Raw genomic sequence first — 12,469 nt, forward strand, 5'->3', positions numbered from 1 at the left:
ATAATCTATCTGTTAGGCTTCGTTTAAGTCGATTATAGAAGCAACATCTTTCTGGACAGCATTCTAAGGTCTATATAGACGTAATCAACTTACGGACTTTGAAAATGTCTCAAAAGCTCTGGAAGTGTTGCTTTTCTCTTCAACATTCAATATTGAAACGACATACTTAAATTTTTTTTTTAACAATTTAAACAATTTTTAATTACAAAAGTTTAATATTAAAAAGATTTAGCACGCGACATACCGTTCGGACTTTTCTGATCAATGACGAATGATTTGAAACAGAAATTTTATATGGTTTACTAGTTGTATTTCTTAGGTTTGGAGAGCATTTCGATTCTTTGAGACGCCTTAGCTCTTAGTGCCGATTTTGATATGGACCAAGGGTTAAGGGGCTCAAGGTAATCGTGCTCCTTTGGCTCTGCTAATTCCAGTAGACGAGCTGTGGGTTTGGCGCGTAATGCTTTCGGTGGTATGCGATAGGGATTTTTTCGTTTATCTCTATTACCCGGCGGTTTCACTGGCGGGACCGCCAATTCCAGAAGACGTTGTGAAGCTGTAATTAATGATTATTTTATAAATATACTTATTTGTATGTGTATATGCTTACGTTGGTAACTTATCGTGTTTCTCAGTTTCTTTTCTGACGGGACTGAGTAGACCTTTCCTATTCCTCGATTAACCGGCTTCGCCAGCTGAATTATACGCTTGGTTGGCCTGTAACGTTTTAATGCTGTGGTTAACCTCCATTCTGGCTTGCTCCAGTCGATTCGCTCTCGGGGATACGACAAATACTTGAGTCGTCGCGATTTCATAATTATGTTTCTAAATGCGCACATGTCCTAACTTAATAAACCAATCTTCTAATTGAGTGAAATTAAATAGTAACCGTGAATTTTTTGTTAGACGCTGAGAAAGTCGAGATTTTTATGCTTTTATGTGAAAATGAAATTTTTCATGTAATGAAAAAATTATAAAAAAAATATTGAAGTTTGTGAAGTGTAAAAACTTTTTAGCGTTTGAGTGAAAAATAATAGTTCCTAAATTCTTGTTTTTTGTTTTTGAGCATGTTTTATGCATTTTGAGCATATCTGGGTTATATATAATATATATTCTTATAAGATATGTACATATAAATCAACTAGGTCACTTAATAATATTAAAAAAATCAATTTATATAGTTGTTTGTTAATACTATTTTATTTTAACGATATTTGATGAAAAACAAAATTATATAAATTATAATTGCTATTGTTTATAAAAGAGTTACGAAATATTATTTAACATTTAAAGGTACGTGGCAATCTTTCGTCGCTGCACCACCTTAACAACATATAAACAAAGTCGGCAAAGCAGTTAAACCCGCTCATTACATTCGTTCATTTGTTTGTATTTGAAATTTGTATTTTAGTTCTACAATTTCTAAGCTAAGTTTTTAAAAAATATTTTGGCATGGCCTTTTCTCAATCGCTAGACATTGGTAATAGCACTTTATTAAATTTAGACAGCCAGGCGCGTCACGCCATTGACAACGAAGTAGAAGATGAAGGACAGCGAGAGGCTCCCACTATTAAAAACAAAGTAGATGTGGCCGAAGTGATACAGGAATCGCCGGAACATGGTCAGCGTTCCAAACATAGTAATATAGCTGGTTTATCTGTGTTTAGCAGATCGCGAACGCAGCGGCAGTTATCTCGAAATAACTACGGTAAAACAACTGCCCAAAATGCGAATGTGTCCGCAAACGAACGGAGACGACTGCGGCGGAGCAAGTCAGACTCTACACTACAGAAACAACACACATTAAATGGGAGCAATAAAGCAGAGGATTACACTGACCTTTTTCGTAGTGGATTCACATTTTCAATAGAAGGTGAACCGCAAAAAAGTGCTTTTGAGGGAAGTGATTCCGTGTTGCGTGTCTCACAAATCGAAGCAGCATTTGAAATTATAAAAGAGGAAAAGGCTGAAATTGTAGAAGATATAGATGATATGCTTCTTGAAGATGAACAGGCTGTGAATAATGATTTAGACATGCCTATATTTTCAGAAGATTTAAATGAACTTTTAGAAAATGTGAAAAGTATACAAGAAGAAAAAGACAAGTCTGGTATGGCAGCAAATAGTCCAATGTCTTTGTCGGAATTTGCAGATACTTCTGAATGTAAGGAGAAACCTACAGATGTAATAGATGAATTGGATGCCCGCCAGTTGGACCAAAGTAGATTTATCTGCGCTGATGCTGGTAGTTCTGAAGCAAAACAGCAAATAGAAAAAGAATTGAAAATTAGTCACAGGGAAGTGACTAAAGTTGATGAAGTTTTGGAGACAATACAAATGAGAAAAGATTTGAATGCTTCTTATCCACAAAGAAGTTTTTCAAACTCTTCTGTCGTAACAGTTAAAAAAACGAACGAAAACATGCGTGACTTAGAAACACTGAAACGAATTAGTGCCTGGAATTTGCCCCATAGTGTGTTAAAGGAATATGAAAAGAAAGGTGTGGTAAAAATGTTTGATTGGCAAATAGAATGTCTCAGTAATCCAAAGGTTTGTACCAATAGACAGTATGTTTACAAAAATATTAGTATCTTTCATTTCTAGGTTATATTTGAACACTGCAATCTCGTCTACTCTGCTCCCACATCTGCTGGTAAATCTTTAGTCAGTGAGATTTTACTCTTAAAAACCGTGCTCGAGCGTGGCAAAAAGGTGCTTTTCATACTGCCCTTCATTTCTGTGGTTCGTGAGAAAATGTTTTATCTACAAGATTTGTTAACCGTAGCCGGCTACCGTGTTGAAGGTTTCTTCGGCGGTTACACACCACCTGGCGGTTTTGATAGCATACATGTTGCCATATGCACCATAGAGAAAGCCAATTCCATTATAAATAAATTAATGGAGCAAGGTAAACTAGACGACATAGGCACAGTGGTCGTAGATGAAGTGCACTTGATCTCCGATCCAGGGCGTGGTTATATACTCGAACTGCTAATAGCGAAAGTATTGTATATGTCACGCAAGTATGGTTTCCAGCTGCAAGTAGTCACAATGTCCGCCACACTAGCTAATGTTGAGCTGCTGAAGCGTTGGCTAGACGCAGAGTTGTATATAACAGATTTTCGACCCGTCGCACTGCAGGAGATGATTAAAATCGGAAATAAAATATTCGATAGCAAATTACGTCCTTTGCGTGATATCAACGAACCCTTACCGGGCGCGGAATATCCACTGCCACAAATACAGAATGACAATGACCACGTAGCACATTTGTGTATTGAAACATTACTAGAAAGCTGCTCGGTAATTGTATTTTGTCCGTCTAAAGATTGGTGTGAAAACTTAGCTACTCAGTTGGCAAGCGCCATACAAACGCTTATACGTAAAGACGACTATTATGGTAAGCGATTGCGCGCGCAAATAAAAAGTGACGAAATTGAGGAAGTAAAAAAGCAGTTGCGTGATATACCGACTGGTATGTTACAATTTTATTTCCAAATGTTGAGTAGTAAATAATTATTTTATTACAGGTCTGGACAATGTGCTCGAAAGAATGATCACATTTGGTTGTGCCTTTCATCATGCGGGACTCACAAGTGAAGAACGCGATATTATCGAAGCAAGTTTTAAGTCTTGTGTTTTAAAGATAATTGTTGCAACCAGCACACTCAGCTCCGGAGTTAATCTTCCAGCGCGACGGGTATTGATACGCACACCGATGTTTGGCGGTAGGCAAATGAGCTCACTCACGTATCGGCAAATGATTGGTCGCGCAGGACGCACAGGAAAGGTAAAATTGATGTTATTTATTTGAAGTCTGTCCCTCAATTTTTAGATATCGATATTGTTTAACTCTCTTACAGGATACTTTAGGAGAATCGATATTAATTTGCACACCTGCCAACACGCGTATTGGCCAAGAGCTAATACAAGCAGATTTGAAGCCAATCTACTCCTGCCTGGAACAAGAGAATAGTGTGAGTTTTTTCAAATCAAAATTTAAAATTAGTTTTGAACTTGGTCAAATTAACATTAACACATACACAGACTCACCTTAAACGCGCCTTGCTGGAAGTGATCTCTTCCGGTGTGGCCATCACAAAGGAAGACATTGAGAGCTTCGTGAACTGCACACTTTTGAGTGCGGAGAAACAACTTAGCGAACAAGGAAAGGATAAAAGCAAAGATGACGAAGAACATTTTATAACAGATGCTCTCGATTTTCTCATAGAATATGAATTTGTACGCCTGCAAGTGGATAGCGAAACAAATAGAGAGAGTTATGTAGCAACACGCTTAGGCCAAGCGTGTTTGGGTAAGTGGAAGCGTTTTCATTAAAGCAAAAATAACATCATAAATAACTTACAGCTGCCTCGATGCCGCCCACTGATGGCTTAATACTGTTCGCTGAGCTGCAGAAATCACGACGTTGCTTTGTGCTGGAGTCCGAACTGCATGCTGTGTATTTGGTGACACCTTACTCGGTGTGCTATCAACTGCAAGATCTCGATTGGTTGCTATTTCTTGATATGTGGGAGAAATTGACACCAGCTATGAAAAAAGTTGGTGAACTAGTTGGTGTTAAGGAGTCATTTCTGGTGCGTGCTATGCGCGGACAGTCGAAATTGGACTATAAACTCATGCAGATACATAAAAGGTTGCAACTAGTTCCAGAGATTTGGATATATTATAACTTAAGTGGACAATTAATGATAATTTGTGTTGTTTTCAGATTTTACACCGCATTAGCGCTACAAGAACTAGTCAATGAAGTCCCTATCAACACCGTGGCCGCTAAATATAAATGCACGCGTGGTATGCTACAAAGTCTGCAGCAAATGTCGTCCACATTTGCCGGTATAGTCACGGCGTTTTGCAACTCATTGCAGTGGCCCACACTATCCTTGGTTGTTTCGCAGTTTAAGGAGCGTCTGTTCTTCGGCATACATAGAGACTTGATCGATTTGATGCGTTTGCCGGATTTGAATCACAAACGTGCGCGTGCACTTTTCGACGCTGGCATTACAACACTTGTAGATCTTGCAAACGCTGATATTTTCGAAGTCGAAAAGGTTTTATATAACGCGCTGAGCTTTGATTCAGCCAAACAACATGATAATGAAGCGGATTACGAAACGCTGCAACGAAACCAAGCGCGGGAATTTTTCATAACGGGCAAAGTGGGTTTGACAGTAGCCGAAGGCGCCAAATTGCTGGTACAAGAAGCGCGCATTTTCGTACAATATGAAATCGGTGTGGGCGGCATTAAGTGGACGCAAGAACGTACAAATGAAGGGAGTTCAATAGATAGTTTACACATGTCATGTGAAGAGAATGAAAAGGAGCATGGCGTTAAACGTAAAAGTGTGGAGCATCGAAAAGAGTCTGAAGTATCGCCACCAAAATTGAAAAGACTGGAGAATGAGGCGAAACAGCATTCTATATTAAATGAAAAACCGTCAACGAGTAAAAATGCTTTAATTGCGTTAAGGCAGCGAGAACTGTTGCGGGAAAATTCCAGTTTAAATAGCAAACAAAAACAAAAAAAAGCTGATGACGCAAAAATGTTGACAGCTCCAACAAATAAAACATGCAATATGAAACAAAAACCCGTTACAATAACAGCACAGAAACAGAATGGCTTATTAGCAGTTGCCCCAACTGCAGAAAGTATAAATATAAAAGAAAAAGAAAATTCCGCTACAATAACTGCACAGAGACAAAATGGTACTTTAGTTGTTGCAACTGCTGCAAAAAATATTAACGCAGAAGGTAATAAAGAAAATTCAGTTACTAGCACTGCCATCAAGATATCAGCAACGAGCGAGAAATTAAAAATTTTGCAAAACACAAATAAAGTTGTAGATAAAAATAAAATTGATGAAAAATATGCGAAAGATTTTGCACAAAATGCTAAAATCGCTGCTACAGACGTTAACTTCAAAACAGCGAAAGACGAACAAATACCAAAAGCAGTAAATATTGAGACAAAAAAGTATACGCTACGTAAATCTAAGGAACATCCAGCGATTTCAAAGCCCGCAACAAGTGATAGTGCAATATTAACACCAAATACCAAAAGTAATGTAAACAGACACACTCCAACAACTTTGAAGCAAACAACAAGCAACAAAAATAAACCCAACTCGGTGAAGCAATCGCCACAAGCAACACAGGTTATAAGCATAGCACCGCGTCGTAGTCCACGTAATCATCAACGAAATTCGAATGTCATAAATACTGTGGAAACAAAACCGCCACCACAACCGTGTAATGCCACCGAAAATTCAACGAGCACAGAGAAACACTTTGATCAATCGCTTTTCCTCGCGGACGACTCCTTCGAATTGAATACTGGTATCAATGCTGCAATTGAAGCAGCAAATCAGCACAATGATGCTCCTACCAACTCAACAACTACGGCCAACAAAGAAAATGACGACGAAATTGCCGAATCGCAGCAAATTGTACTAGCTGTGATCGATTCACCCGTGCCGGCGAAGCACTCAGTGCATGCCTCACGTCTGCTGCGCACAACACAACGCTTGAGAGCCGCACACAAAATCAATGTAACGAAGGATGCCTCTCCCACAAATGCGCATCCCTCGAGTTCAATAGAAGTGTCGGATTTATCGCTTGAGAATTCACTGCTCCAGAATCCTTTGCAACTGAATGCATCGCATATTTTGAATTGTACCAAAGTTGACGACGCCTCTACCAATTTCAAACGTCTTGAGATTGTTGACATCTGTGGTGACCTCAGACTGTTCAATGCCGCACTGCGTGAGCTCACGGCAGTTAAACGTTTCGGTTTCTGCATTGGCTTGCAACAGCAGGAGAATAAATGCAAACCGCTAATAGGTGGCAATTTGCTAATAAATCAGCGCGCAGGTAGCGAAAATGAGGGGCAACAGGCGGTCGCAAAAGAGTTTCAAATCGATGATCATACATATTTAGCTGGTTGTGCTTTTTGTGTTGTAGAGAATGTAGTTTATTATATGAACATGCAGCCAGAGGGCACTTGCGCTAATGTGACTAAAGAAATGAAATGCAAATTTTTATCCTCACTGCTAACCACCGGTAAATGCACGCTACTTTGTGTGGATGCCAAGGAGCAGTTGAAGATATTGTACCGTGTTTTGGGTGAACTCAGCGAGCTGCACGTAGACCTGGAGGATCCCAAGGAGGCCAATTGGCTGTTGCAGCCGGATAAATTCATGAGTTTCCAACAGATGGTAAGCTAACATTAATTATACTCATCGATCAAAATATAAGTTGTAACGTAGAACGAACGGTATTATTACCAAAATAGTGCTTAATTTGTCTTTGACCACTTTTACCTGTTGTGAACCTACTGTGGTCCTGCTACCGAAACTACTGAAATAGATGACATTTGTTCGAAAATGAACGCCTGGACCTTTCTTGATTGTTTCTTCTCTTGCAGACTCACCAATTTGCGCCGGAATGCACAGCTCTCACCGGCTTATGTGGCAATGGACGTGGTTATAGTAGTCACGGCCTGGATACGGTTAGCGCTATTAGAGCTAAGGTTAGGTAATTAAATTTATTTATTTTTATTTGATTTTTCATCCAAGTTTTGCATAAATATTAAAAAAAAAAAAATTTAACCGCAGGTGTTCAGTGGAAGCTTGCGTTACGGTGCACATACTGAAAACACAAATAGAAAACCTAGAACGCATCGGCTCAGGTCAATTGTATAAATTTTTTAAAGGTTAGATTTTCTTGGTGAATTATTTTGTTATAAAAGAATATCATTAAAACTACGTGGTATTTGTTAGAACTACAAATGCCTTTGCAGAATTCACTTTGCAATATGGAATTGATCGGTTTTCCAGCGAATGAGGCTGCTTTGCGGAAAATTTACCAACAAATGCTGGAAACGATGAAAAAACTCGAATTGAAAATCTACGAAATGCATGGTGGCAGATTCAATTTGGGCTCTTCGAGTGCGGTGGCGAAGGTAATGGACATCGGGTGCATATTTTAGTGGCGAAATTAATATTTCTAAGCTTTAAGCCAAAAAATTGAAGTCTTAAATAATTCCAAGCATTTAAATTTTAGGTTCTTGGTCTGCACCGCAAACCCAGCGGTCGCGTGAGCACTTCCCGCCAAATACTTGAAAAGATCGATTCACCAATTTCGCAAGCCATCATATCCTATCGTAAAATAAGCACCACATTATCCAAAAATATACAACCACTTTTGAAATGCGTCCAAAATGACAGAATACATGGTCAGAGTATAACCTATACACAGACTGGACGTATTTCCATGACTGAGCCAAACTTACAAAATGTGGCCAAAAATTTTGTGGTCACTGTGGAAGGTTCGTATATACGGAATTGAACTTTTTCGAAATCATATGATTTAATAATTACGAATTTTATATTCAAAGGCAGCGAAAATGTAATTATATCCTGTCGCAGCGCATTTTTCCCAACGGAAAGTGGACGCTGCTTGCTCTCCGCAGATTTTTGTCAGCTTGAAATGCGCATACTCGCGCATCTCTCACAGGTGCGTGCTTAAGTTTTTTAAACTGGTAATGTCACTTTCAATTTGTATTAAAAATTTTACTACCAAACAGGACGCAGCGCTGTTGAAAGTAATGAACACCGATCGAGACATTTTCAACGCAATAGCAGCGCGCTGGCACAAGCTGGCAGAAAATGCTGTTTCCACGGAGCTGCGCGATGGCACCAAGCAGATTTGCTATGGCATAGTTTATGGCATGGGCATGCGCAGCTTGGCCGATGCCTTGAAGTGTACCGAACAGGAAGCGACATCTCTATCGCAGCAATTCCATTTGGCTTATCCGGGTATAAGGTAAATGCTTGAAATTTTTGTTTTGTTTAGCAAACATATTTTAATCTCTTTTACCATTTTTTAGAGCATATACCGATAAAGTGGTAAAATTTGCACGCAATAATGGTTATATTGAAACCATCACGGGTCGTCGTCGTTACCTGGAGCACATAAACAGTGGCGAACCACAGCAAAAAAGTATATACCTAAGCTAATTGACTGCGAAAGACATTTACTTATATATTTTAAATTTCACTGCATTACAGAACACGCTGAACGTCAGGCGATCAATTCGACGATTCAAGGCTCAGCCGCCGATATAGCAAAGAATGCTATTCTACGCATGGAGAAGAATATCGAGAAATACCGCGACAAATTGGGCATAACTAGCGCGAACGCCGTGCGTTTTGTGTTGCACATACATGACGAGCTGGTATTCGAGTTGCCCACTGAGAAGGCGAAAAAAGTGGCTAAAATCTTAAGTCTCACTATGGAGAATTGCGTTAAACTAAGTGTGCCGCTCAAGGTCAAACTCAAAATGGGCAGGAGCTGGGGTGAACTGCAAGATATTAAGCTGTAATAACTTGTCAGCGCAATTTGTTGATATTTAAAATAATAGTTACTTGTTAATTTGCCAATTTTATACATCATTCATTAAGTCACACAAATTATTTATATACTTGTAATTTATTCAATAAACTCACTACAGTAATTGTATGCTACTCGTACTACTTTTAAATGCAATAGATAGCGATTATAGCTTTGATTAGCTTTTGATTGTAAGCATGCAATAGTGCGGCAACGCAATGATTATTATATGTCACTACTAAGCATATTTGATATGTTTTAACTTTTTCAACTTTTTTGCTACTTTCTCTTTTACATACGCGTTCTAAGCATATTATTTTCAATTGTCATTTCAATTTTGTTATTTACGTTTGCGCCCACTTAAGCTTTATTCAAACCCTCCTTTTCAGCCCACTCAGTCCAAGAGCCGGGGTAGTATTTCGCGCTAAATGCAATTAGAAATAATACAAAGTTTAATTATTATATTAATGTCTAGTATATAACGTTTACTTACTTTTTGTAGCCATTTGCCAGCGCCAAGTCGTAAGCTCGCTTAGCGCGCCCACCAGCCTGACAAGAGAATATTAAGACTGTCTCTGTGCTCGGCTTGTCGCGATTAAATGCAGTTTTAAAATCAATTTCAGACATTTGGAAGGCGGCTTCCAGATCGGGCACTGCGGAAGGATTAAAAATAGCAAATTTAGTTTATTTATCTTTAGTTTTTCCCAACAAAAAATATTTTAACCTATAAGAATTATTTATCAGAAAGTTAATATATTACAAGTGGCAGATCAAGGTCCTAAGAAATTTTATTAATTGCAGCACCCTTCAATAGACTATTTCTTCAAACAAAATTGGGACTTCGGAATTAATAAGTATTCTCAAATTTCACTTAAAAATTATGATTTATAGATTTGTGTTGTCATTGTAAAATATATGGACGAGTTGTTGTTTTGTTTGCTGTAAAAATGAATGCTACTGACCTTGACTCTAAGCAACTGACATTTCTTTCCTTTTTCCAAAATAAATTTTGGTCTGAATAATTCGATATACATATGCATCAGGCCCCCTTATTGGAAAGAGGAAGGATCGAACTTTTTAATAAATCCCCCCTCGACCCCCTAGAGCCCCTATAGACCTGTTGAGCCCTTTGAAAATGACCAAAAATCAGTGTTTTTGCTCATTTTTCCACACAAACTGAAACCAATGCAACCCAGCCAACATTTTTGTATGGACAAGAAATCAAAATAAAGAAAACCAAAATGTTTCAGTGCAATGTATATACATATTTAATTGCATTTATTAATTACACAAAGGGATCTTTTTCTTGTTTTTGAATAGATCGCCGCCACATACATATATTCGACGATGACGTCGGCGAAGTTGGCGGTGTGATTATAGTTGGCTTTGTAAAAGAAACGTTTCACTACGCGCCATTGCGACTCAATCCGCTGCGTATGAACACCATCTTCGGAAACGAAAGGGTTGGTGTCGTCACTGTGATTCACTTTTTGGTGGACGTACCCAAAATTTGGTAATGCGTCATATGCCCGCCAGCAGTCCGTCCGAACTATGCCTCCTTCAGCAACGTGCTTCTGGATCAATGGAATTAAAATGTCCGCCGTTCGAAGATTGTCAGGACATACTTCGAGGCGTATGTCCTCGCTACCATCTTCAATCAGCCCAAGAACCCAGTGTCCCTCTACGTGCCTGCCTAAAATGTAAAAAAAAAACCTTATTAGAGTTAAATTCATTGTATAAGGAAATGGTATTACCTTTTTTGTACTTCTGCCGCCCAAATTTACTCTCGTTGATCTGAACAATTTTTCCCGGACCACCAACTTTTCCTTGTTCATATTGGTTGTCCAACTGGTATATTACCACGGCCTCTCGGCAATAACTATACCAGTCTTGTATTGTTGCAGATGACAAAGTTTTCCCCGTCATTTGTATAGTCCTCGCGCAATATTTCTTCGCGGGACATACGACACGCAAAGCGTGTCCTAAAAAAAAATAATATATTCATTCATTCAATATTAGAATATCTTATTATTTATTATTATTACTCACCATTTGCAATTTCGCACATTGTTTTATAATAATATTTTTATTTTCAATAACGCCGAAGGAAAACATAGCATTTTTTAAAGTGAATTTGTGGACCGATTTTTATAAAATATGTTTTAAAATAAAGTTCGATAATTTAAGCATACATGCGTGTTTAAAATTTTCAATTTGGTTCTCTCGTTTAGGTACAGTGAGCCAAAATTAACCGGCGCGATATTAAACAGAACCCCTAGTATGGTATTTTAATTTTAACTTTTAACAGATGCGAGTTCTTTAAAGGGTAAACGTGACTCACTCTCAATCCATTAATATGATTCCTAAAAATAATAAATAAATAACTATTGGCCTATAACTACAATTATTCAATTCAACACCTTGATTGTGACACCTTTCAGCAACCAAGATATAGTACACATTTTATATATACATATGTACATATTCACTTAGTTGTTGCTTTTCAAAATTTCTGTACCCCTTTAAAATATGCACATACTTACTTGGTACACTAATTGCTCCTGGTATCACACCAGTTCTGGCCAACTCGTCCTTGTTTCTCACATCAATCACGAAAGTGTTTGGCTGATTGGGCACATCTTTGACTTCTTCATAGGTCACAGTAGCCATTCTTACAATTTATCAAAAACTTGGTCGGTTTCGCTTACTTGCCGGCTGTTAAAATACTAAAAATTGCGGTGCAATGTAAAAGTAATTTAACAACAAATCCAAATTTACTGTTTGTGGTCTTTATAAATATTTAATCAAATTTTTAGTGATTAATTTGTTGCTTAGTGCCTTTTCTAATTGGTGTGTTTCCGATAAGATATGTGTTGCTCGTTGTCAGTGGTAATTTCGTTTGTACCGGCTGTGTGATATGACACTTATTGGTGTTTTTAGCACTGATAATTATCGGTGCAAGAAATTGCTCTGTTGGTGACTTTTGTGGTTGTATATTAGTAAAAAAGTTGAAAGCTCAAAGCTCGAACGTTAGGGACGTCCAATTGTGACAAATTTA

At 38.1% G+C, this 12,469-nt stretch overlaps 3 protein-coding genes across 4 annotated transcripts; 1 reads left to right on the forward strand and 2 right to left on the reverse strand.

Annotated features, from left to right (window-relative positions):
- Positions 1 to 238: 238 nt before the first annotated feature.
- On the reverse strand, positions 239 to 991 carry LOC120782834. Its single transcript, XM_040115356.1, has 2 exons — positions 611 to 991; positions 239 to 556 (listed from the first exon to the last, which is right to left on the reverse strand). The coding sequence occupies exons 1-2, from the start codon at positions 837 to 839 to the stop codon at positions 303 to 305; spliced, it is 483 nt and encodes a 160-aa protein (XP_039971290.1). The 5' UTR covers positions 840 to 991; the 3' UTR covers positions 239 to 302.
- A 400-nt stretch (positions 992 to 1,391) lies between these two features.
- LOC120769309 (DNA polymerase theta) lies at positions 1,392 to 9,545 on the forward strand. 2 transcript variants are annotated; one of them, XM_040096248.1, is made up of 15 exons: positions 1,396 to 2,550; positions 2,605 to 3,475; positions 3,531 to 3,790; positions 3,864 to 3,977; positions 4,048 to 4,315; positions 4,369 to 4,657; positions 4,733 to 7,235; positions 7,445 to 7,554; positions 7,635 to 7,732; positions 7,800 to 7,981; positions 8,083 to 8,347; positions 8,417 to 8,535; positions 8,606 to 8,844; positions 8,909 to 9,021; positions 9,090 to 9,545. In XM_040096248.1, the coding sequence occupies exons 1-15, from the start codon at positions 1,453 to 1,455 to the stop codon at positions 9,401 to 9,403; spliced, it is 6,843 nt and encodes a 2,280-aa protein (XP_039952182.1). In that variant the 5' UTR covers positions 1,396 to 1,452; the 3' UTR covers positions 9,404 to 9,545. The 2 variants fall into 2 exon arrangements, with proteins under 2 accessions (XP_039952191.1, XP_039952182.1); XM_040096257.1 differs by lacking the exons at positions 8,083 to 8,347; positions 8,417 to 8,535; positions 8,606 to 8,844; positions 8,909 to 9,021; positions 9,090 to 9,545 and having other exon boundaries at positions 1,392 to 2,550; positions 7,445 to 7,549; positions 7,800 to 7,892.
- LOC120769318 (rhodanese domain-containing protein CG4456) lies at positions 9,492 to 12,339 on the reverse strand. The gene is made up of 3 exons (XM_040096270.1): positions 11,955 to 12,339; positions 9,905 to 10,064; positions 9,492 to 9,835 (listed from the first exon to the last, which is right to left on the reverse strand). The coding sequence occupies exons 1-3, from the start codon at positions 12,079 to 12,081 to the stop codon at positions 9,772 to 9,774; spliced, it is 351 nt and encodes a 116-aa protein (XP_039952204.1). The 5' UTR covers positions 12,082 to 12,339; the 3' UTR covers positions 9,492 to 9,771.
- Positions 12,340 to 12,469: the final 130 nt, after the last annotated feature.

The sequence above is a fragment of the Bactrocera tryoni genome, chromosome 1 (assembly GCF_016617805.1).
Source record: "Bactrocera tryoni isolate S06 chromosome 1, CSIRO_BtryS06_freeze2, whole genome shotgun sequence".
Taxonomy (NCBI): Eukaryota; Metazoa; Arthropoda; class Insecta; order Diptera; family Tephritidae; genus Bactrocera; species Bactrocera tryoni.

Coding starts and splice junctions, on each gene's coding strand:
- LOC120782834 (XM_040115356.1), bottom strand. CDS start 839: ATGTGCGCATTTAGAAACATAATTATGAAATCGCGACGACTCAAGTAT. Junction 557..610: donor AAACACGATAAGTTACCAAC/GTAAGCATATAC, acceptor CATTAATTACAG/CTTCACAACGTCTTCTGGAA.
- LOC120769309 (XM_040096248.1), top strand. CDS start 1,453: ATGGCCTTTTCTCAATCGCTAGACATTGGTAATAGCACTTTATTAAAT. Junction 3,476..3,530: donor GTTGCGTGATATACCGACTG/GTATGTTACAAT, acceptor ATTTTATTACAG/GTCTGGACAATGTGCTCGAA. Junction 8,536..8,605: donor TACTCGCGCATCTCTCACAG/GTGCGTGCTTAA, acceptor ACTACCAAACAG/GACGCAGCGCTGTTGAAAGT.
- LOC120769318 (XM_040096270.1), bottom strand. CDS start 12,081: ATGGCTACTGTGACCTATGAAGAAGTCAAAGATGTGCCCAATCAGCCA. Junction 10,065..11,954: donor AGGAGCAATTAGTGTACCAA/GTAAGTATGTGC, acceptor ATCCTTCCGCAG/TGCCCGATCTGGAAGCCGCC. Junction 9,836..9,904: donor CTGGCAAATGGCTACAAAAA/GTAAGTAAACGT, acceptor AATTGCATTTAG/CGCGAAATACTACCCCGGCT.